The 23,554-nt window shown below is 36.7% G+C and overlaps 3 protein-coding genes across 7 annotated transcripts in view; all 3 read left to right on the top strand.

The window, feature by feature from the left end:
• The first annotated feature begins 338 nt into the window (after positions 1-338).
• LOC149718306 (proteasome activator complex subunit 4-like) lies at positions 339-7,936 on the top strand. 2 transcript variants are annotated; one of them, XR_016367778.1, is made up of 3 exons: positions 339-478; positions 567-7,128; positions 7,280-7,936. XR_016367778.1 is itself a non-coding variant. In XM_089840668.1 (2 exons), exon 2 carries the CDS (start codon positions 698-700, stop codon positions 6,251-6,253), a length of 5,556 nt encoding a protein of 1,851 aa, XP_089696794.1. In that variant the 5' UTR covers positions 339-478; positions 567-697; the 3' UTR covers positions 6,254-7,936. The 2 variants fall into 2 exon arrangements, 1 of the variants encoding a protein (XP_089696794.1); XM_089840668.1 differs by having other exon boundaries at positions 567-7,936.
• Positions 340-13,470, top strand: JMJD6 (Bifunctional arginine demethylase and lysyl-hydroxylase PSR). Its single transcript, XM_089840725.1, has 8 exons — positions 340-478; positions 7,991-8,205; positions 9,189-9,338; positions 9,839-10,035; positions 10,184-10,331; positions 10,404-10,592; positions 12,382-12,578; positions 12,832-13,470. The coding sequence occupies exons 1-8, from the start codon at positions 394-396 to the stop codon at positions 12,890-12,892; spliced, it is 1,242 nt and encodes a 413-aa protein (XP_089696851.1). The 5' UTR covers positions 340-393; the 3' UTR covers positions 12,893-13,470.
• A 715-nt stretch (positions 13,471-14,185) lies between these two features.
• The window catches only part of LOC149718300 (ecotropic viral integration site 5 ortholog-like), a 117,388-nt gene continuing 108,019 nt past the window's right edge, over positions 14,186-23,554 (top strand). For 2 of the 4 annotated variants that reach the window (XM_089840690.1, XM_089840684.1), the window contains exon 1: positions 14,186-14,642. The gene's annotated coding sequence lies outside the window, so the exon portion shown is untranslated. The remainder of the gene's footprint in view (positions 14,643-23,554) is intronic. The other 2 variants (XM_089840699.1, XM_089840695.1) reach the window with 1 other exon arrangement.

Here is a 23,554-nt window from a genome sequence, read left to right as displayed (position 1 = left end):
TTTGTATTTTTAAAAATGCGATTTTAATGTTAATTATTGTTTGCGCTCACTATAATTGTGTGCAATGAATAGAGGAAGGCGTAAGCTTTCATTTGGTATATGATTTATTAAGTTTGGAAGAGCAGGGGCCAAAATAATTTATAGATTTGTATTTTGCGGCATTATAATTCTAACTAAATTAGCGTCTTCTAGCGGTGACCTCTTGATAAGAATTAATTTACGAGACGGTGATATTGAATAGTGACTCTAATAGTGAGTCAGCAATGCACGAGCAGTGGTTCTTTCTTGAATTTATACTGCGAGTGAGTTGAAAGTTGTGATATTCGCTGAGTAATAGGCCTAAAACGTGTTTATTTTCCTTAATTACGGAACTTTAATGAAGGTATTTAATGAATGATGCCGGTAGATAGCGAGTTTAGTAAATTAGATCGTCGTGGAAGGAAGAGAATCGCCGAAGCAAAAAACAAAGCCAGACCAGGTAAGCCTTTGCTCGTATCAAAAGCTGCCAATCATCGTCATATTGGCTACTTTTATATAAATTAAAACGGGACTTGGTCTCTATCTAGCTCTTTGAAAAAATAATAAAATAATAAATAAGACGCAAAATAAACAATTTTCCCGTCGGGTGACTGCGCCTGCAACCGCGATAATTTAAAGGATTAATTAACAAAATCAAAAAGGTTATTTTTTAAAAAAAATGGATGCGTCCGCCCCGACCGCCCGTGAGGCGTATTTGGGTTTCAAACCCCAGAAAGAATTGCTTTACAATAAATTTTTGCCGTATGCCGAGAAACTTGACGTTGAATCGCAAGAGCTTTTAGTCGCGATTAAAGAAAATCTCGGTCGTGCGTGCATATTACGTGAAGTTAATCCGGGTGTGACATATTGGACCTGGCAACTCGTTAAATACATTCAACTGTACGGACGTAAATTCTCCAAATCCGACCACATAGCCTTTATCAAATTAGCTTACGAATTGATAATTATCCCAGAGTTGGAAATGGACGTGATTCAACAACTAGCTCACCTACTTTCTTTACTTTTAAAGAAACGGGAACTAATATCGCGCGATGATTTACAATTACCTTGGCGTCCATTGTACGAACTATACGAAAGAATTTTATATTCTCCCTACGAACATATGGAAATGCTCTTACTTCCCGCTACTATGGAATCGACTTTAAAAGTACTGATTAGATCATGCAGGATATATTTTACGGCTGATTCCACTCAAGAAATGCTAGACGAATGGCGTCCACTTTTATGTCCTTTTGATATCGCTATGAATAAAGGCATGTCTTACTTCGACATATTTTTACCCACGCGTCTTCCCCCTAACGAACATTCTAAGGGATATTTATTATGGTTTGACGAATTCATGGAAATATGGCAATCTTCTCATAATTCGCCTTTATGGGAGAACAATATGGTTTGGCTTTTCTCGCGCCTTGCCGCTGCCAATATTGGCTACATTAACTGGGATAAATACATGCCCGCCATTTTTACCCGGTTTTTAAGAAGCCTCAACCTACCTGGTGGATTTAGCGGCATACAAGTTCAACAGGGCCATTCCACCTATGAGACGAACGCGATTGTTATTTGGATAGTATCAATGTTAGGAGGGGGTAGTCGATGCCAAGAACACGTAGATCATCTTTTCAAGATGCTCGAATCGTACTATCACCCTTCCAATAATGGAAAATGGATCGTGAAACTACAAAAACTGCTATCAAAACTACCCGCTATTCTCGTGAAAAGAATTCACGATGAAAGATACAAGAAATCTTCTTGGCAAACACCCATACCCGACTCTCATAAGTTAACGAACGAAGATGTAACCAAATTAGTTGCTAGCATGAAAAACGTCGTGTTTCTAGCCATCTTTAGTAAAGGGGGTAGTGGAGACTCCGCTACCGCATTGAAGAATCTATCTTTGCTTAGACCCGAAACAATGATACCCCCTCTCTTGGATAGACTCTATTCGGCTCTCGAAACACTTACGGAGCCTCACAGATTAGTAGCCACCCTTCATTGTATGGTAGCCGTCTCTAGAAGTTTGGTAAAAGGAGGCAAATACTTCCCAGAAGGCCCTTCACACGTTTTACCACTCTTAACGAGTTCACTACCGGGAATAGACCCAAACGACATCAAGAAATGCATGGTTACTTTCCAATTTATCTCAACCTTCACGACATTAGTCCCTCTGATTGATTGTTCCGAAGCCGTTAACTACAGGAATGATTTAACCCCATTGGAATACGATTTATGCCTGGCTACCGCGCAATTTGAAGATTTTATACTTCAATTCATGGACAGATGCTTCATCTTAATCGAAAACAGCAGTTTGGAGAATACCTCGAGGTTAGATAGAGAAACCGAAAAGATGAACGCCGAAGAAAGCATTCTTGGAGTGGCCTTGTCCTCCACTTTTACCAGCATCCTCTCTCAAAGTTCCCCTGAAATATTAAAAGCCGCCGTACGAAAACTGTCCGCTTTCATAGCAAATCACATCCTAGAAATTAAAGTCTCTGGAAAATTGGCCGCTAACATGTGTCGATCAGCCTCTAGAGTCGATGCCCAATCTTCATTACAAGCTTTTTTACCGCACACATCGAGATTAGTCTTGTCTCTAACCGATAGCGACGACGTACTTAAAGAAGAGAAACTGGACGACGAATTATTATTCAATCTATTAGTCTTATCGGAAATCGTCCGATGCGATGGTAAACAACTCCTCCAATACTCTGACGCAATCAAGAAAGTTTTGAGAAGAACCCTTCAGTTGACTTCGAAGCAAGGATACACCTTAGCTTGCTCGTTATTGCGTCACACTCTCCGTGCTCTTACAATGACCTACGCCCTTGAGTTTAGGAGCGTCCCAAGACCGGAATCCCCAGCTACAAACGAAAATGAAGCGTTTAAAGATTACTTACCGATAAGAGATTGGGGGAAACCGGGCAACGTGGATGATCTTAAAATCCAATGGCATATCCCTAGCGAAGAAGAACTTACCCTGGCAGTTGACATCATGGAGGAATTTATGAAACCCGAATTGGAAAAACTGGATAACTTCAGCTCCGGACAAAAGGATTTAACCAGGGAAGAATTATTACAGAGTCTAACAATCACGCTCGATTGTATCCTCGGTGCCGGAGAAGCTCTCCCACTTTGGTCCGAGGAAAATATAAACATCATAGAGTCATGCGTCCCCCTGCATTTTCTCCGAGTTAGACAGACTAACTTGGTTGGAATTAACTTCCGGGATGGTAGCAATATTCGACAAGTTACTGCAAATGTCGTCAGTCGAGTTATGGAAAAAATATTTCAAGTCTTAGAAGATGACACGAAGTCCCTTTTCGTTGTCGTTAAGCTTTACAAGTCTATAATGTTTCATTGGGGCGTGGCTAGAGAAGATTTCGATAAAAGATGGAAAGGATTTCACGTGGTCAAAAGGGCCTTGGAAGATAAGATATCCGGTGTTAAGAAACACATTAGAGGTTTATTGGTTGATAGAGCCGTTCTGCAACACGAAAGCCGATTGCAAGAAAAAAGCAAATGTCCCTTTACTCTCCTGCATAAACGGATGACCGAGGATCTATTGAAGTTATCGATTAGTCATTATAGTCAAGTTAGAATCAGAGCCCAAAACGTCGTCCAATTATGTCTACAAAATTTCCCATTCTCCTATCGTATTTTCATTCCGCAAATTGTAGTAAGTTTGCAAAAAGATCCCAAAGAAAACCACGAAGAATTCAAAGGATCTTTATACTTTTTGATCGGTCAAAAACAAAACACCATCTTGACCGTTACCGATTGGGAAGTAATTAGTCAAGTCTGGCCCGCTTTAGTCGCCTCCCTTCCTTCGGAGAAACCTTCCATTATCCGATTAATCGATCACATTTCCGAAAGCATCAGAAAATATCTCGAAACTATTCAAATCGGTCTTGAGGTCCCCGATACGACCGTTGAGCGAGCTAAGAGTCTCTGGGTCAGTGGACATCCAATTCCTCAAAAACCAATACCGTCTGACGAAGAAATATCCAACGGTATCTTGAGTCTCGACAAATTATCGCGAGAAAATCTGGAACTCTACCATAAAACCATTGAAGCCGTTTTGAACTTGGCCGAAAGTGGTAACCTACATTGGAGACATTACAATCTCGCCACGATTATGATGGGTCTACTGATCAGACACGATGTCCAATCATCACCAAGAACCGTACGATATTACGTCAGAAATTTAATCCACGAAACCCTGGCCATTAGGAAAATATCCATTTCGGTTGTGGCTGCAGTATTGAAACAACAGAAACGACAACACGCCAAACGCGTTTTAAAAATTGAAGATATTCCCGAAGACTCCCCAATATCGTCCAAACTTCAAAGTTTCACCGGGAAAGTTTCCGCAAAAAGCAGCGTTCGATCCGGAACTAATTTATGGATGCAATACAACAGTTCTTCGTTCCCCGATACCCAAGAGAAATGGAACAGTTCCATTTTCATCCATAAGACCCATATTGGTTTCTACGAATGGCCCAAACCGTTCCAGGTTTACGATACCGATGATAAACAACCCAAATTGAATCGCCAACTCGAAGAATTGCGAGATATTGAGGTTCCCATTTACCAATCCTTCACGGACCCTCAATTCATCAAGTCGTTGGTAAAATTCTTGTCCTTGGAAGAAAGGAAAGGTCATGACAAATTCAACGCCAAACGATTCTACTTCTTCAAAGGATTATTTCGTAACTTTGGCGATACATTCTTGCCCTTATTTCTGCCTCATTTGAAAGAGCTTGTTTCGGACATACAAGAAAGTAATCAAAGATGCGCTGCCGAAATCTTAGCCGGTCTTTTACGAGGAAGTAAACACTGGCCCTTCGAAACCATGATGAAGTTGAAAGATGAATTGGTTCCAATTTTATCCATCGCTTTTGAAAAAATTACCCCCGAGACTGTAGGCGATTGGGGTACTTGTATAGCGACGGCGTCCGAAAGCCGGGACCCGAACAAATACTACTGGCTCTTTGAGTTATTGATGGACAACCCCATAAGAGGCGAAGGTGGATCGTTTCTGGAGTCTAGCCGTCTTTACCTCCTTCTCGGAGTATTGGCTCAACAGGAATGGAGAATATTCGAACTCCTGCATAGATTGTTGGAGTACTTGGAACCTCACATGACCCACGGATTTCAGAACGTTCGAGAGAAATTGGGTAGCATTTTATGCACTATATTCTTGTACGATATTCAAATACCATCAGCAGCCGATTGCTTGCAACTGGCACCGAAGAAATCCAACTTTATCTCCAAAGTTTACGGAGAAATGAAGATATTGTCGACTGAGAACCATCACGGGAAGAACGACAAACTGGTCGTGGTATCCAATGCCGAAAATGATCGCGTCGATCAAGATTTCATGTCCAAGGAACGCAAGGACGCCGTTAATCTGTTCAAAACCATTTGTAAATGGTTAATGTCCAGTATCCCACGAACCGTACATTCGGTTCCCAAGGAAATCTACACCTTCTTACCGCTACTTTGCACTCTTAAGAGCGACACCACGGACGACGAGCTTCAATTGGATTGCGTGTACACCTTGGCCATGTTGGGTCACGCTATGATCTTGCCCGATAGTACCGAAAAAGCTATCGAAACTATCAGGGACATCACCGAGAAGAGCAACTGGCACGCCAGATCATCCGCCTTATCTTTCATGCAATTGATGGTCTTTAGTAACATGTTCAATATCATGGATAACGATAAATGGGTCGCCGAGATCGGTGCGTTGGTGCTGAAACTTTTAGGCGACGAACAGTTGGAGGTTCGAGAATGCGCCGCCGAGTGCTTGGGTGGATTGTTGCATTGCGAGTTTATGAAGGTAACCGACGAATTACTGAACCGATTCAAGACGTCTTGCAACATTAAGCTCAGGAAGAAGAAGCAAGCCCAAAATTCCGCAGCGTCCAAGGCGACTGACGCAACGGATCTGATTAAACGACACGGAGGAGTTCTCGGTTTATGCGCATGCGTTAACGCTTATCCTTACGACGTTCCCGATTTCTTACCCGAGATTTTAGTGATTTTGGGTGATCACTTGAACGATCCACAACCGATTCCAACAACGGTTAAAAAGACATTGTCAAACTTTAGACGTACTCATCACGATAATTGGCGCGATCATAAGCTAAAGTTCACCGATGATCAACTAGTCGTTATCACGGACTTATTGGTGTCTCCGAGTTATTACGCCTAAACATTTATATAATTAATTAAACAAACAAACAAACAAACTTTAAAAAACAAAAAAAAAATATATATTTTTTTCCTAATGATTATTATTTTGAAAATAATAATTTTTTTGCGTTAGAAGAACAATCAATGGACAAGTAATTAGCGTAAGATTTAATGTGTGTGTGATTACGATAAGACACTATCGGGAATTCTGGATTGTTGAAAAGAAGTCTAAAATTGTTAAATTAAATTTTTGTCGGTGACATTAATTAATTTTCATTTAATTGTTATAATTTATCTCAAAAAAAAAAAAAAAAATTCAACTTATGATAACGAACGTGTTCAGAGATGTTTTTAGCTCTTTTGACTATTCGTTTTGTCAAAGGAAAAACCCGACCCAAGCGCTTATTATTAATTATATGCGCTAATTATCAAAATTTAACCAAAAAAAAAACCATTATTTTTATTTTTAATTATAATCAATTTTCGAATCATCCTTTAAATTATTGTGCTGGTTGAAGGCCGCAGTCACTTGTATAACGATTTTGATGACACTCAAATTTAAATATTGAGAAAGAAGGTTGACTTAAGAGCTGGAAACATTTCTGTTATTTTTTTTATATATAAATCAAATAACAGATTAATTAATTAAAACAAATTTTATTATTATTATTTTTTTTTTTTTTTGTTTAATGAAATGTTATACCAATATTTTTTTTTTTTTTTTTTTTCTTACGAAATCGTGCTCTAAATTTATTAATTAAAATTGGGGATTTGATAGAGAAGAAAAAAAGCATGTGCTGATAATTAAATTTAAATTAATTTAATTTAATTCAATTAACGGAATTAGACTTAATTGGTCTACGACAACATTAACTACTGCCATTATTATAATAGGTTTCGAAGTATCTTCTAGCTACAAAATTAATTAATTTACCAAACGAAAAAAGATAGATTAGATTAATTAACCCCGATTAAATTAATTAATTAATCGTAAGATTTTTTCAATTAAATCTTGATTATTTTTTTTTAGTTTTAGTTTCAATAGGTATCGAAGTATCTTCTAGCTACAAAATTTATTATTAATTTACCAAACGAAAAAAGATAGATTAGATTAATTAACCCCGATTAAATTAATTAATCGTAAGATTTCAATTAAATCTTGATTATTTTTTTTTAGTTTTAGTTTCAGTTTCAGTTATTAAAATGTTTATGGGTTTGTTCATACAATAATTATTCCTTAAATTTACTGTGATGGGTTTATAGAACTCTCTCCCTCAAATTACCTATTTATAATGAATTAATTAGTTCGTTTTGATTTAATTTGACACTCGAGTGACCAATTAAAAGTATAGTATATTTTTTAATCATATTCCTCTTATAGTAGCGATGAATTTAATTATTTTGCAATTAAATTGTTTTAATTACGGGCTCAAACAAAACGAAAAAATGATAATTTCTCAATTTTTATATATAAATTTAAATGAAATAAATAGAATGTTAAAAGGGTTAATTAATTGTTCATAAAAAGGTGATTAAAATAATAATTAAAGGGTTTAATTTCTTTTTCTTTAGATAAAAATAGTTTTTTTTAATTATGGAAAGTTCTATAAGAAAAACCAAAATTATAATTAATTAATAATTACGCATTGTAAAACATGTACAAAAAATTGTTCTATATACAAATTAAATATATGATCTTTAATCTATCGGAATTTAATTTTTAATTAATCTTAATTATATTAATTATAATATGTAGAATTAAATGAAAGAGATGAAGATGGATGGACCAAATTGGGATACGCTGATAAGTTCGATTTGGATCTTTCTAATCTACGAGACGATGTTGAAAGAATTGACGTGAAAGAAGTACCGACGGACAAATTTGTTGAACAATACGAGAAACTTTATAGACCCGTAGTCATAACGGGAATGACTGATAATTGGAAAGCCAATTACAAGTGGTCCTTACAAGTAATTAAAAGATTATGGGTCAGGGTTCATACAAACCTGGAAAACAGGGGAAACCTGGACTGGAATAATCAGGGAAATAAATAGTTGACAAAAACCTCAGGGAAAACTCGGGGAAATTTAGAATTTTTGGGGAAATTTAGAATTTTTGGGGAAATTTAGAAAATTTAGGGAAATTTAGAAAATTTAGGGAAATTTAGAAAATTTAGGGAAATTTAGAAAATTTAGGGAAATTTAGAAATTTTAGGGAAATTTAGAACTTTTAGTAAAATTCACGGAAATCAGGGAAATTTGTGTCAAACAGGGGCCGAGTAATTAAGCAAAATGTTCATAAACATACCCTCCATAGGATTAACATTACACTAAACTTTGGAGGCTCATAACTCTGGTTCTACTAGAGATACGGGGATGTCCTTTTAGTATGTTATAGTCCTATTTGTCCCCCATCCAACCATACTAAAAACTTAGGGCTACGACAAACAGGGGCGGAGTAATTAAGCAAAATGTTCACAAACATACCCCCCTCCATAGGAATAGCATTACACCCAACTTTGGAGGCTCATAACTGTGGTTCTACTAGAGATACGGGGATGTCCTTTGATTATGTTATAGTCCTATTTGCCCCCCATCCAAAGGTACTAAAAACGTAGGGCTACCACAAATAGGGGCCTAGTAATTAATCAAAATGTTCATAAACATCCCCTTCACAGCATTAACATTACACTAAACTTTGAAGGCTCATAACTGTGGTTCTACTAGAGATAGGGGGATGTCCTTTGATTATGTAATAGTCCTATTTGCCCCCCCCCCTCCTTCGTTAGCATTTGCTCCATAGGATACTCCATACACGGGAAAAACCTGGAAAACTCAGGGAAGTATATGGGGAAAAACCTGGAAATTTGTTTTCCAAAAGTTGTATGAACCCTGTGGGTGCCGAATCCCGTAATGGTATGGTAACGTAACTACGTCATTTTGAAACGTTTCAGAGGTTAGCTAGGAAATACAGAAACCAAAAATTTAAATGCGGAGAGGATAACGAAGGATATAGTGTGAAATTGAAAATGAAATATTTTGTTTACTATATGGAACATAATAAAGATGATAGTCCATTGTACATTTTTGATAGTATCGGAGAGGTAGGTTGAAATCTTTGGTTTATAAACTAGGCTGGTAGTGACTTTTGGGTTTCAGGGCGGGTACTTGAAAAATTTTCAATAGGGTATCGAGTTGGGTACCCGGATTTTTTACGGGTACTCGAATAATTAGGCCAATCAGAACTACCAGTAGTCGGGTGATTTTCGGGTAGCAAGAATCTCTATGCTCATGGCTTTGATCAGTTGAAGTTTTAGTTACAATTGGGAGAGGAAAGATATTGCAACTAATCGGTACGCGGCCGGGTAATTGTCGGGTATCGGGTACTCGAATAATTAGGCCAATCAGAACTACTACTAGTCGGGTGCTTTTCTGTTAGCAAAAATCTCTGTGCTCATATCTTTGCTCAATTGAAGTTTTAGTTCCAGTTGGAAGGGAGAAGAAAGTGCGAGTACCTGGTACCCGACCGGGTAATTGTCGGGTTCCAGGTACTCGCGCAGACAGGCCTATTAAATACTTAAAAAATTCATTTGTTTTATGGCAGCATCCGCGAAAGAAGAAATTACTGGAAGATTACGAAGTTCCAATTTATTTTCGAGATGATCTTTTCAAGTACGCCGGAGAAGAGAAGCGACCGCCTTATAAATGGTTCGTGATGGGTTCGGCCCGATCTGGAACCGGAATTCATATTGATCCTTTGGGTACCAGTGCTTGGAATACATTACTCAAAGGACATAAAAGGTTTGTACTTTGAATGTCCATGATATCCTATCATCCTAAGCTATCCTTGGTCGGGCGTACCGTTGTTTACCTGTCGACAAATGGCCCAGTGTTTCACGTTAGTGCACTGCTTAGGATGGTCAATTTATCATTAATTGTTATCCTTCAGATGGTGCCTGTTTCCTACGCATACTTCTCGGGAACTTATTAAAGTTCACCCGAACGAAGGAGGAAAGCAATGTGATGAAGCAATCACGTGGTTCACTCATATTTATCCTCGTACTCAAGAACCTTCGTGGCCCGCGGATTGCAAACCCGTAAAGTCGACCTTGAAATATTTAATCGTGTCGAAAATGTTGAGAAATAACAGTTTTAAGTAACAATTTCAGTTGGAAATTCTTCAAAAACCGGGAGAAACTGTCTTCGTTCCCGGCGGATGGTGGCACGTTGTTATTAATATGGATAACACAATCGCTGTAACGCAAAATTTCTGCAGCCTAACTAATTTTCCAATAGTTTGGCACAAAACGAAACGTGGAAGGCCAAAATTATCAATTAAATGGTACCAAAGTTTAAAGGTGAGTCATGGTTTTAAAAGGTTACTCAAGCTAGGGGTCCGACATTCCCAAAAAAAGCATACTGGGTTTCGCGATTTTACCAAAGATTTTGTGATTTCTTCTTTGATTGTGCCAAAGATTTCGTGATTTATTCTTTGATTTCGCGATTGTGGCAAAGATTTTGGGGTTTCTTCTTTGATTTCGCGATTTCCCCTAAGATTTTGTGATTTCTTCTTTGATTTGGACAAAGATTTCGGGATTTCTTCTTTTATTTCGCGATCGTAACAAAGATTTCGTGATTTTGCCAATGATTTCGCGATTGTGGCAAAGATTTCGTGATTTTGCCAATGATTTCGCGATTCTGGCAAAGATTTCGCGATTGTGGCAAAGATTTCGTGATTTTGCCAATGATTTCGCGATTGTGGCAAAGGTTTCGTGATTTTGCCAATGATTTCGTGATTTTGCCAATGATTTCGTGATTTTGCCAATGATTTCGCGATTGTGGCAAAGATTTCGTGATTTTGCCAATGATTTCGCGATTGTGGCAAAGGTTTCGTGATTTTGCCAATGATTTCGTGATTTTGCCAATGATTTCGTGATTTTGCCAATGATTTCGCGATTGTGGCAAAGATTTCGTGATTTTGCCAATGATTTCGCGATTGTGGCAAAGGTTTCGTGATTTTGCCAATGATTTCGCGATTGTGGCAAAGGTTTCGTGATTTTGCCAATGATTTCGTGATTTTGCCAATGATTTCGTGATTTTGCCAATGATTTCGTGATTTTGCCAATGATTTCGCGATTTTGCCAATGATTTCGTGATTTTGCCAATGATTTCGTGATTTTGCCAATGATTTCGTGATTTTGCCAATGATTTCGCGATTGTGGCAAAGATTTCGTGATTTTGCCAATGATTTCGCGATTGTGGCAAAGGTTTCGTGATTTTGCCAATGATTTCGTGATTTTGCCAATGATTTCGTGATTTTGCCAATGATTTCGCGATTGTGGCAAAGATTTCGTGATTTTGCCAATGATTTCGCGATTGTGGCAAAGGTTTCGTGATTTTGCCAATGATTTCGCGATTGTGGCAAAGGTTTCGTGATTTTGCCAATGATTTCGTGATTTTGCCAATGATTTCGTGATTTTGCCAATGATTTCGCGATTGTGGCAAAGATTTCGTGATTTTGCCAATGATTTCGCGATTGTGGCAAAGGTTTCGTGATTTTGCCAATGATTTCGTGATTTTGCCAATGATTTCGTGATTTTGCCAATGATTTCGTGATTTTGCCAATGATTTCGCGATTGTGGCAAAGATTTCGTGATTTTGCCAATGATTTCGCGATTGTGGCAAAGGTTTCGTGATTTTGCCAATGATTTCGTGATTTTGCCAATGATTTCGCGATTGTGGCAAAGATTTCGTGATTTTGCCAATGATTTCGCGATTGTGGCAATGATTTCGCGATTGTGGCAAAGGTTTCGTGATTTGGTCAATGATTTCGCGATTGTGGCAAAGATTTCGTGATTTGGCCAATGATTTCGCGATTGTGGCAAAGATTTCGTGATTTTGCCAATGATTTCGCGATTGTGGCAATGATTCCGCGATTGTGGCAAAGGTTTCGTGATTTTGCCAATGATTTCGTAATTTCCCCAAAAGATTTGATTTCGCGATTTTGACAAAGATTTCGTGATTTTGTGCGAATGATTTCGCGAACAGCATACGGAATTTCGTCGCGTAATTGTCGGACCCCTCGACATTTCTTCAATGTGACAATGTTCATTTACTATAAACAAATTGAACATTGACAAACACCAGGAACACCGTCCAGAATTGGCAGCTATTGCTGATTGCATTGACGTAAATCAAGACACTGGAGTTGCTTCTGACAGTTCTTGCGGTTCAAGTAGTTCCTCGTCTTCGTCGTCTTGTTGTTCGAGTTCGGGAGGCGAAAGTAACGACGAAGAAGATGTTGATTCCGGCAAAGAAAGTCTGGGTGACCGGAAACGAAAAAGGTTGTAAATCTTCTTAAATGTTAATATCAAAAAAAAAAATATCGCTAATGAATTAAAAAAAGAAAAGAAATCAAAGCTTAGCTCTTTATTAATTAACTAACAAACAAACTAATTAACCACGCAAAATAATTAAAAATTATAAATAAAATAACTCTATTAACAATTAATAAAATATCTATTGAGGTTTAATCAAATGTTTCTTTGCTAATTTAATTATGATTAATTAAAATTAAATTTTATTGGACGTGTTTAGGAAGAGATCAGCGAGTCATGATAAGGACGAAAGGAACCAGCGACATTATCGCCGTAAATAGGTACTTTAAATAAAGCGAGAACCAAAATTTATCTAAAAAAAGAAACAAATTTTAAAAAGAAAATGATTCAATGTGCCTTTCTTATTATTATTATTTTTTGTCTCCGTTCACACATTTTTAATTCAAATTGCTACGTTAATTTTATTTATTTGTTTGTTTGTTTATTTTCGCACTTATGTTTATGTTAATAATGATTTAGTCAGTTATTATTAATGTAATTAATTTTCGCGGAATTAATTTGTTTTTTTTTTTAATTAAAAAAACGTAAAACAACTATAATAAGTGCACTTCCACTAAACTAGGATTTAAAAATAAATAATATTACGCAAGAGTAACGTTAAATATTTTAATTAATTAAGCCTAATTTGTTTTCCAATTCCAAGTCATTTCATATTTTGTTTTTTCAACTTTTTTTGTTCGTTTTTTTTTAATTTTAGTTAATTAATTAATTGATTAATTGAGATAGTCGTCAAAAATACGTCATGGAAAATATAGTGTATTGAAATATTTTGACATAATTGTAATAATAAAAGAACGATCCCGAACAGAAGAAATCGAAATCGTCCTAAGTTACGTAATCATAAGGTTTTTATTTATTTTATGGACAGACAAATATAAAGTCACGCATAAGCCTCCCTTTATGTTGATTTTCTATTTAAAGGAATAGGATTTTCTAATTTTTTTTTTTTGAAAGAACATAAATTATAAATTATAGGATCTTTAAACCGTGTTTAAAGCTACACTTTAAAAGGAAAAAAGAGTAATTAACAGAACTTGTGCGTTAGGCCTAATGTGTCAAGATCTTAGAACCCTAGCCCCCATGACGTCATCGGCTTCACTTTACAGAAGGGCCTAAGCCTAACCATAGCCCACTCGATCACTCGCCCGACGACGTAAGTTGCTCAGCCCTGTTTAGTTAACTGCAGCAACTCTCACCTTATCTAATCCATAATTATAGTTTGAAATAAGACTTATTTTATTATATGATTTTTCGAATAAAACGAGAGCAAATTTAATATGACGTATTCCTTTAAAGGTCATTGACTCAAGCTACCGGTCAATATCAAAATTGAAGGTTATTTCGTGCGTTTATAAAAGCTATTTAGTGTTTTTATTTTCGATATATCATATTTTATCAGCATTTACGAAACATTTACTAATAGATTTATTCATTATTTTGTCATTTTATAATTATAAATTGGCGCTTTTCCTTATTTTCATCGGCTTATTATCAGCTCTTGGTGGCGCTGCGGTCTGTTGCAACTTTAAGCGGCAGGACATTGGGGGAAGAAAACGGCCGTTAGCTTACCCACGGTCTCCCATCAGAACATAAGATGCTCGGCGGGTGTCGGGTACGTTCGGTTACTTTCCGTTATTGCGGTGACAGTTCCTCGCTTTAATTTAATCGAAATTAAAGCAATTATACTAAAAACTAACAGTTAAGAGTTAAGTCGGTACATTCCAAGGTTTATAAAGTACAACGAGGAACTCTTTTAAAGTGTAAGTTAGGCCTAATTTCGGTTAAGATTCGCGTTAGTTCGGTGGTTACTTCAATATATATTGACGAAGCCAAGGCCTAAATGCGTAATGCGGAAGACCGCCGATACTAAGAGATGGATGCTGAATTCCAAAACACCATCTCGACGTGAATAAACTGCGGCTGTTTTATGGTTTCCCTGGAATCTCTTCGTAATAATTCAAGTTCGAGGTCGACCGAATAAATTTTTAAGGAATCAGCTTCTATAAATATGTAAGTTGATTTTCATTTACATATGTTAGATATCTCTGTAAGCATGTAAATATTGTGGTGATTTTTCTTCTTGTCTACCTTCCGTGTATTTAATTAATAAGGTTTGATAAATAAGGAAATTGAGTCTACCAATCAAAATATATCTCATCCTACCCCCAGATTTAAATTTTAAGCCATTTATAAAGCCGTAGCTTATAAAATCAAGCTAGTTTTAAGGCCTATTTAATACCCAGTAGGTCACAAACATAAACCCTAGCCTTTTATTCATTCTAACATTATTAAGACATAAATCGATTAGCGTAATATAAGAAGACTATTGATTATAAGAACTGCTTAAATCAGCAAACACAAAAAGCAATTTAGAAAAAATAAAAAATTAAGAGGTCAATACCAAGCAGCCATGCTTGAAGATACAACCCAACCCCCCAATTTTACCCGCCCAACCCAGCGGTTGGAAACAATTGACCGTTTTTATGGAAATTTTACGGTATTTGCGCGGGGCCTGTTACGTAATTAAGCCTTTCTTCTCGTTCCCCCCCCCCCCACATGAACTTTAGATTCAAAACGAATCGGGTTAATCATTCTACAAGTTAATTTCCATGACATATCCTGTTGAATCAGAGACAATTAAACGGTGGATTTAATTCTTAATAGTCCGTTCTCCCATGAATATTTTAGAGATCAAGGTAGTAGACTTCCTCCATTGTACAGGGTGTTAAAATTAAGGGGGATGTATGTTCTTTGGGAAATCTATTTTGAGTCTAAAATGTAATTTCTATCTCCGTTTTGACCTAAAGGCCACTGTTTTAAAGTTATGAATTGAATTGAGTTGAGTGTTTTAGGGATGACCCCTTAATTAAACTAGCAATCATTGTGAATGTCTTTCAGTTTCTTACCTTAAATTTAAGGGGTCATTCGTAAAAATTTGAGTGTTTTAGGGATGGCCCCTTAATTAAACTAGCAATCATTTGCTTTCAAATTCAGTTTCTTACGTTAAATTTAAGGGGGCATCCATAAAATACTGCAATCATAACCTGTAAACGGTAGCCCTTATTCTAAAAATTGCATTTTTGACTGAAAATTTATTTCGCATCCTTATTGAAACACCCTGTATTTTGTTACAATAAAATTAGTCTAAAATTTGTCATATTCTCTAAGTCTATCTATTGTAGTGGGTGTTTGTTTTCAGCCTGGTTTATAATATAACCCAATTTAAAAATATCTTGAGATATTTAGACCTAAGTAGGCGATGCGGAAATTTACCTGGATTATTATAATTTTTTTGTGTTTGCCAAAAATTTTATTTTATTTTGTACCTACAAGTTTACCAAGTTTACGGACATGTAGAGGTTGTAAAATATTGTTGGGAAGGGGGGTCCATTTTTTGATTTAAACTGAAACTTATTCTGAGCTGGTTTTACGCTTCACCAAGCGTATCGAAAATTTTTACTCAAATTTATTTTTTATTTATTTCGTTTTTGGTTTTTGGTTTGGGGCAGGGGGTGGGGGTGAAAGAATAGTACGGGAATTCGATTAAAGGCATAGTGTAAGTATATTTTGTTTAGTAAAGGGGTAGTGTAAGCCTTGGCCATGGTAATATTTAAAATATACTATTTTTAAAAGTAGGGGGGGGGGGTAAAATGGAGACTGGTCTTTGACCACATTGTTTTCTTGAAGTGTGGGGTGAAAGAATAGTACGGGAATTCGATTAAAGGGATAGTGTAACTGTATTTTGTTTTGTAAAGGGGGAGTGTAAGCCTCGGTCATAGTAATATTTAACATAGACCATTTTTAAAAGTAGGGGGGTAAAATGGAAACTGGTGTTTGACCACATTGTTTTCTTAAAATCAGGACTTGTAACTTTGAAGCCCTGTATAACGTCTTTGCCTCCACTTACTCAATCAAATTTGCTTCTTAAGCAGACGATAACGTGCCCCTCCTCCTTTCCTTTTTGAAAGCCTCTAGACTGTTAGTGGGTGACTCATTCATGATTTTAACTAAGCCTTGGTCACGTTAATATAATTTTTAAAAATTCCAAAAATTCACGTCTTGTTTATTTTATTTTTAAAATGAAAAATACCTTCATTAATTTTAACCGGCCAAAAATTAAACTATGGTCTCTTCCCCCAAATATTTTCTCTCCGTGGCGCCCCTTTTAACAATCCATAATGTTTTGGCGGGGGTTGTCTAGCGGGGTCATTTCTGGCTAGAGCTTTCAATCGATTGGCTATTAGTGAACCCACGTAACTAAAGGTCAAATCAGGGCCTTAGTACCCAGTATCTTTGAAACACCCCATTGTTTCAAGGTTTGTAATATCAACTTAAGCGTGAATTGGTAGCGAAGCTTACGGTAAAATCCATGATGCTGGGAAAGATGGGTTGTTTTACGATCAAGGAAAGCCTGTGTGTATATTTTTCAGTTTGAAATTACACCGCAGTTCAAAGCTATTATGGGGCGTAATACGGATTATATATCCCCAGCCTTTTACTTTGTTGTAAGCTTAAGTTGAGTATTTATGTAACTAATACCGCAGGGGGCGACCACGTAATTTCAATCCAATCAGAAGTTAATTAATGCTAGACGTTTTAGAAGTTGTGAAATGCTCCATCAATTGCGTTTATGTTTTTGTAGATGGAAAGGTTTAGTAATTTATAAGTGATATGTTCCTTCCATAAGTATGACACTAGCTATACACGTTCGTAATGCTACTGAGAGACTTACAGCTCGAGATAGCTAGTTCGAGGGAGAAAGACAAGTGAGAATTGAAGTCCTACACTCGGTGCAGTTAATTAATTTTGCAGGACCAAGTTCCATCTAGGTCCTATTTAGTCTGCAAAGCCCAAATTTGACAGCAGCGCCTCACCAGGCGTCTTCGCTTTACCCTGAATCTATGACCTAACTCAATCACTTCAAAATTACAAGCTCCAGTTTCTAAGCAGTGACAAACTTATGGTGAACATATCTTATCAACTTATGCTATCACTTTAATTTTAAACGACGAGGGGCTAAGTGACAAACTTATAAATGGAACATATCTTATAAACTTATGCTATCACACTCAAGAGTCCCTTGTACTCCAATTACGGTCAGTGACTTACCCCCTTCGGTGATAACTTTAGGGCGCATCTACTTCTGATGTTATAATATTAGAGGGACAATTAATGTGGGTGGTGTTGCAAACTCATTATGATAGCAGCAGCGGTGCATCATGGGATCTTTCCCTCCTCCTCGAGAGGCAAGGGGGGGGAAGGGGTGTCTGGTAGGTAACTCCGTTCATTCTAATTTTTGGGTCAAATCGCTTTCGTTAACTTGTCACGTACACTTTGATGGCTCATTTTTTACCCCAAAATATCTCGGCGGGCATCTTTACCTTTTTTTATGAAAGCGTCTTTAATTTTAGTTCCACCCCCCCCCCCTCCTTCATAAAATGGGATGCTTTTAGAACTTTTTCTCTTTTTTAGCAGGGCTGAGGGTTCATACAAACCTGGATGTGTCAGAGAAATAATTGTTGGCTAAATATTCAGGGAAATTGTTGGCTAAAAAATTCAGGGAAATTGTTGTCTAAAAATTCAGGGAAATAAATCGTTGGTTAAATATTCAGGAAAATGTCAGGGAAATTGTTGGCTAAAAAATTCGGGGAAATCTATAATATTTTAGTAAAATTCAGGAAAATCATTGAAATTTGTGAGTTTGCATCTAAAAAATCCGCTCCCGTAGTTCCCAGGTGGCCTTGCACTTGAAAATGTCAGGGAAATTTATGGGGGAAAAACCGGGGAATATATGGGGAAAAACCTTGAACTGTCAAAGAAATCGATTTTCCAAAAATAGTACGAACCCTGTGTATTAGTTTCTTTTATCTATTAAAGTTTAAAGAGATTCACCCTAATATGGTTTCGATTCTCTAGAACGTCTAACCCGGTTTACTTCCCTAACCCGTTATTTTAAAGTTTTAAATTGAAGGGATAGTGACGCGATCGGCAGTTAAGATCCTTTCGAACCATCTTCAAACAATTTTTGTCCAAGCACTTTAATGAATACTCTGAACGGACTCCTAGAAAGATGGTACTTGCTATAGATTTTACTTCGAACTTAGTTTAAATGGTGTGTCGGGTCAGACGTCAGTTGAAAGGCTTATTATAAAGTCAGGGAATCGGGGATTATTTCCCCAAAGGTTACGGAAAGGTCACGTGATTTCAAATTGAATCTAATCCTTCAAGGCTTATTTCATCCGTTTCGTACTTCCGGAAAATTGACCGTCAACTAACTAAAGACTTGACAAAAGTGTTGTTGACTGGGAAAACCCATCACACGTACTTATAAGTAACCCAATGTCTTTGGTATGTGCACTGAACGCCCCTGCTGTTTCGAAGTTAACACTGTGGCATGCAGCGTTATTAACAGAAAGACAAAATGCGTTCTCTTCTTTGAGTGTTTTTAATTTTAAGTCATCATACACAAGTTTAAAATGAACTCTAAATTTCTTCTCCATGGATACAATGGTGTCATGTCATCTTCCCTTTAATCGAATTTTCCTCGAATATTACGTCACATTAATTCAATCCCTAAAGGGTAAAGAGGATTGGATTGGATGGGAAGATGGGATGGGGTAAGGAACTATTTCTTCCAAATGGAATTTGATGAAAGATAAACAAGATCAACGTGTCACTTTAGCGGCGCCCAAGGCCGTATGGGGACAGATACAATATATATGTACAGTATATACTTAACTTTTTCGCCGACTTCCAATTATTCGAAAGTAGATTTTGTGCTCTAGTTTTCCTTCTCCAAGCCAGAGATTTAAATGCCCAATCTGACTTAGTTCCTTTCCCTAAAATTAATCAATCGGCCTAGAAATTTTCAGCTTTAATATATATATAAATTTAAACAATCAAGTTGTCTTGGTTAAATTTATTTAATTAACATAAATTTGCGTTGCTAATTAGTTTCCACGTCTAATATTAGACAACTCAATTCAATTGTTATGTAAATTGTATTTTAGTTATAGAGGATTATTCGGTTTCTCAGACAATATTTTATTTAGAAAGATAATGTTTGGAAATATGATAATTAGCATTAGGTTGAATCATAAGTTAATATTAAGATATGTTCCTTCCATAAGTTTGTAAATTCTGGTAACTTAGAAACTGGAGCTTGTAATTTTGAAGTGAGTGAGTGAGGTAGGTCATAGATACAGGGTGAAGCGACATACGCCTGGTGCATGAGGCGCTGCTGTCAAATTTGGGCTTAGTAATGCAGACTAAATAGGACCTAGATGGAACTTGATCCTGCAAAATTAATTAACCACCACCGAGTGTAGGACTTCAATTCTCGCTTCCGTCGTTCTGCTAGAACTAGTTATCTCGAGCTGTAAGTCTCTCAGAAGCATTACGAACTTGTATAGGTAGTGTCATACTTATTGTTGGAACATATCGCTTATAAACTTATGGTTGGTTGAGAAAGTTGTTTGTTAAGGTTTATGTTTGATCTTTATGATCTACACAATCACAATTGTTCTTAAAATTTCCTTTTAAATTCAGTATTTTGTATTTACGTAGGCAGAAAACTTTACTAGTAATTTAAATATTTAAATTTTAAAAAGCATTGTTTTTCCTTAAATAAACAAGGATTCGGTGTTTTCGACCTAAATTTTTGCTCCCTTTTCTGTTTTTATAGAAAGTTTGCAACCCCCTTTCTTAATCTTAACTTTAACCACGCACGCGCTTCAGTGTTGCCAATAATTTCTTTTATTAGATCATCTCCTGAATGATAATTACTGAATCGAACAGACAAGAGTTGTGACATCACGGGCTTAGCTTTGACATTTATTTGCCGGCCATCTTTGGTACCGATTTGCTTGTATAGCATAGGTGACGTCACGCTTCTGAGGTCAGGGCTGGAAATATGAAAATTTTCTAAAAGGGCAAGTGTCCAGTGACCCCCTGTTTGAATGGAAAATATATAGGACATTGTCCACTCCAGTGTGCAAATATAGTGTCGCTTCTCTATAGTCAAGCTATCAAAACTTCGGAAAATGTATTGGTCAAACTGTCCAGTGAGCCCCTAGTTTTTAAAAAAAATTTATGGGACATTTTAAAATATTACTGGACAATGTCCTGTGTCCTGTGCTTATTTCCGGCTCTGTTATAATATGAGATAGATACCTCTATAAGCCAAGCTTTTCAGTCTGTTGGCAACACTTGTCCGCGCACTATTTATTTATTGTTACAATAAATAAATAAATTTTGACGTTATTTTGTAGCTTATAAAAGATCTATTTTTTAGACCTTTCTTCTTCGTTTGAATACGTTATTTTTCACGTTCATATTTTATTATTTATTTTTTTACATTCCTAAAGAATAGAGATAGAAATTTGAAAAAATAATACATATTTTTTTTTTTATTTGAAGTAAAAAAGGATGAATTTTTTTTTGGTCTTTTTTGAAGTAAGAAAAAAAAGTAATTTCATCCTCGCTTGGTCGCCTTGTGTCTTGTCTTTTCGTATTTATTTTTTATTTATTTTCAAACCGGGGAAAGAAAGAATACGGTTTAATATTTTAAAATAATGAAAATTTCAGACACTCTGGAATTTCTTTTCGCGACGACGACTAGAAATTGTTCAAAAGCAATCTTCCTATTGTTTCGAATGAAAGCTCCCCCTCTGCTAAGGCTGCTTATTGTTCTCCTTATTCTTTTACACGCCGCCAAGGGTGTTTGACTGTTTGTTAGTCAGGTCGTTCGTCCATTTTCATTTTGTTATGTACATGCCGAATATTTGTACGTGTGTCCAGAGTCCCGTTTTGTTTCTGTTTGTTGTTTATAAGGGTTAAGGTTGTAGTGTATTTTATATTTACAGTGTGTTATAAAAAAGGAAGGGTTATTATAGGTTCGAAGTTCAGTGGAATGGGAAGTCCATTTTGGGTCGAAAATGTAAAGTTCTATCACATTTTGTACAAGGGGTACCGTTTTCAAGTTATGATTATAAGAGTCCATAATTTAGGAAAATAAGGAGTTGAAATGGAAAAAACTCAGGGAAATTTAGAATGTTTAGTAAAATTCAGGGAAATCAGGGAAGTTTGTGAGGTTTGAGCTAAGATCATTAAGAACACAAAAGGACTGTTATGGGCAGCCACGAACCGACCAATATTGAAACTTTTTCGACTCAAACCATAGCCATAACATGATCGATGAGTCGAAAAGTTTCGGGATTCTTTCGCTAGGGTGATCAGTGCCGGAAATAAGAAAAAATTATTATAGGACATGTGTCCAGTGACGCCCCTTGTTTGATTGGAAAATTTATAGGACATTGTCCACTGGAGGGTGCAAAAATACTGTCGCATCTTCATAGTCAAAAATTATGGGACATTTTAAAATTTTATTGGACAATGTCCAGTGTCTTGTGCTTATATTTCCGGCCCTGCAAGCGATGCCATTAGAAGAATGGGGATTTTAGCTTATCATTCCAGTTCGTCTGTGTTTAATGATCTTAGGTTTGAGTAAGTTATTTGCTCTGAAGGGCTTGATTCAACTAAAAATGACCAATCCCGTTCTTATTACTCCATATATGGAGAGAAAAAAAACCTGGAAAACTCGGTTAAATAAATCGGTTTTCCAAAAAGTTTTATGAACCCTCTGACAGTGGAATTAATATAATAGTCTATTTGCTTTTGATGATAAAAATATACTTAATTTCTACTCTAAATTTATTTTTATTTTTAAAGTATTTTTACGTTTATGTAACTTGGGGGTCTATCCAATTATATTCAGTGAGTGAGTAGCGTATAGGGTTTCATTCTGTTTTGCATTAACACCTCAGTCCCCATAAAACATTTCTCTCTTTCTCTCTCTAAGAAATGGCTCGAGTTGGTTGGAGCCTGCTGGAAGTGCTTGGCTATTCCATTTTCATCTTCCAAAAAAACCGCCCCCACCAAACCTAGTTCAGTTACATCCGCCTTCAGATCTTTCCATCTTCATCGTTGCCCATAATTTCAACCCGAGATTGCTTTAGAATCAAAGCTGTAAAAGCCTTACTAAAAGGTTGATATTTGAAGGGAAGGTTACGTTTTGATAGTGTTGCATATTCCCCATGAGCTAACGTAAAAGAAGTTAAGTTAGGAGTCGTATATCTGATTCAAAAGTTTCCGAACTATACCCGCCTTTTTTTATTCGCGTGCACTTTTCGCGCGCTTTTAAATGTAAACGAAAGTATATTAATGCGAAGTTCTAGTTTAAACTTAAAGGAAAAGATCTCGGTTATACCAGGGATAGATTTAATTTTAGAAGTAGGAATGGAGAACAGAGTAATATCTGGGCGCGCGTCAAAGTCCCGGACCCCCCTTCCACGGGACGGAGGGGGTATGAAAGAAGAGGCGGATGGGTTATAGCGACAGAGGTAAAAAGGAATTGCGTGTTATTCGCCGTCCCCGTCAGCAACGTCATCAAAACGCAGTTTAAGTGAGCAAATAAGATAATTTAAACTTTTCGTTACGTGTTGGAGGGAGGGGCTCTATACTGGGTGGTCTATGAGTCGGACTGAAGTAAATACTAACCGTTAGACTCCATTCCTACTTCTAAAATTAAATCTATCCCTGATATACTGTCAATTGCCTGAACTTTCATTTAAACTCATGGAATTAATTAATGTCCTTTAATTCTGGAACGACTCAAGCACATGGCGGGCCTTGGTACTATTATGAAATAATATTTGTAAATTCACGTACATTCATAGATGTTACCGAATAATAGCTTCGTGGCCCGGTAGTCACTGAATGCAGCGATGTAGACGCCGGAAACGTTGGTTGCTATGGCAACGCTCACGTTTTTATGGGGGGCACATTGAACCGACCTTCTCCGTTTTCTACTCTTCCTTCGGGAGCCTTCGGGAACTCGTTCTCCATCACTTTTAGGCCGCTGC

Source organism: Phalangium opilio, unplaced genomic scaffold (genome assembly GCF_054372755.1).
Source record: "Phalangium opilio isolate 3A_F unplaced genomic scaffold, DU_Popi_V2 ptg000002l_1, whole genome shotgun sequence".
Lineage (NCBI taxonomy): Eukaryota > Metazoa > Arthropoda > Arachnida > Opiliones > Phalangiidae > Phalangium > Phalangium opilio.
Note: the sequence above shows the minus strand (reverse complement) of the source record. Positions and strands in the feature narration are given on the sequence as shown.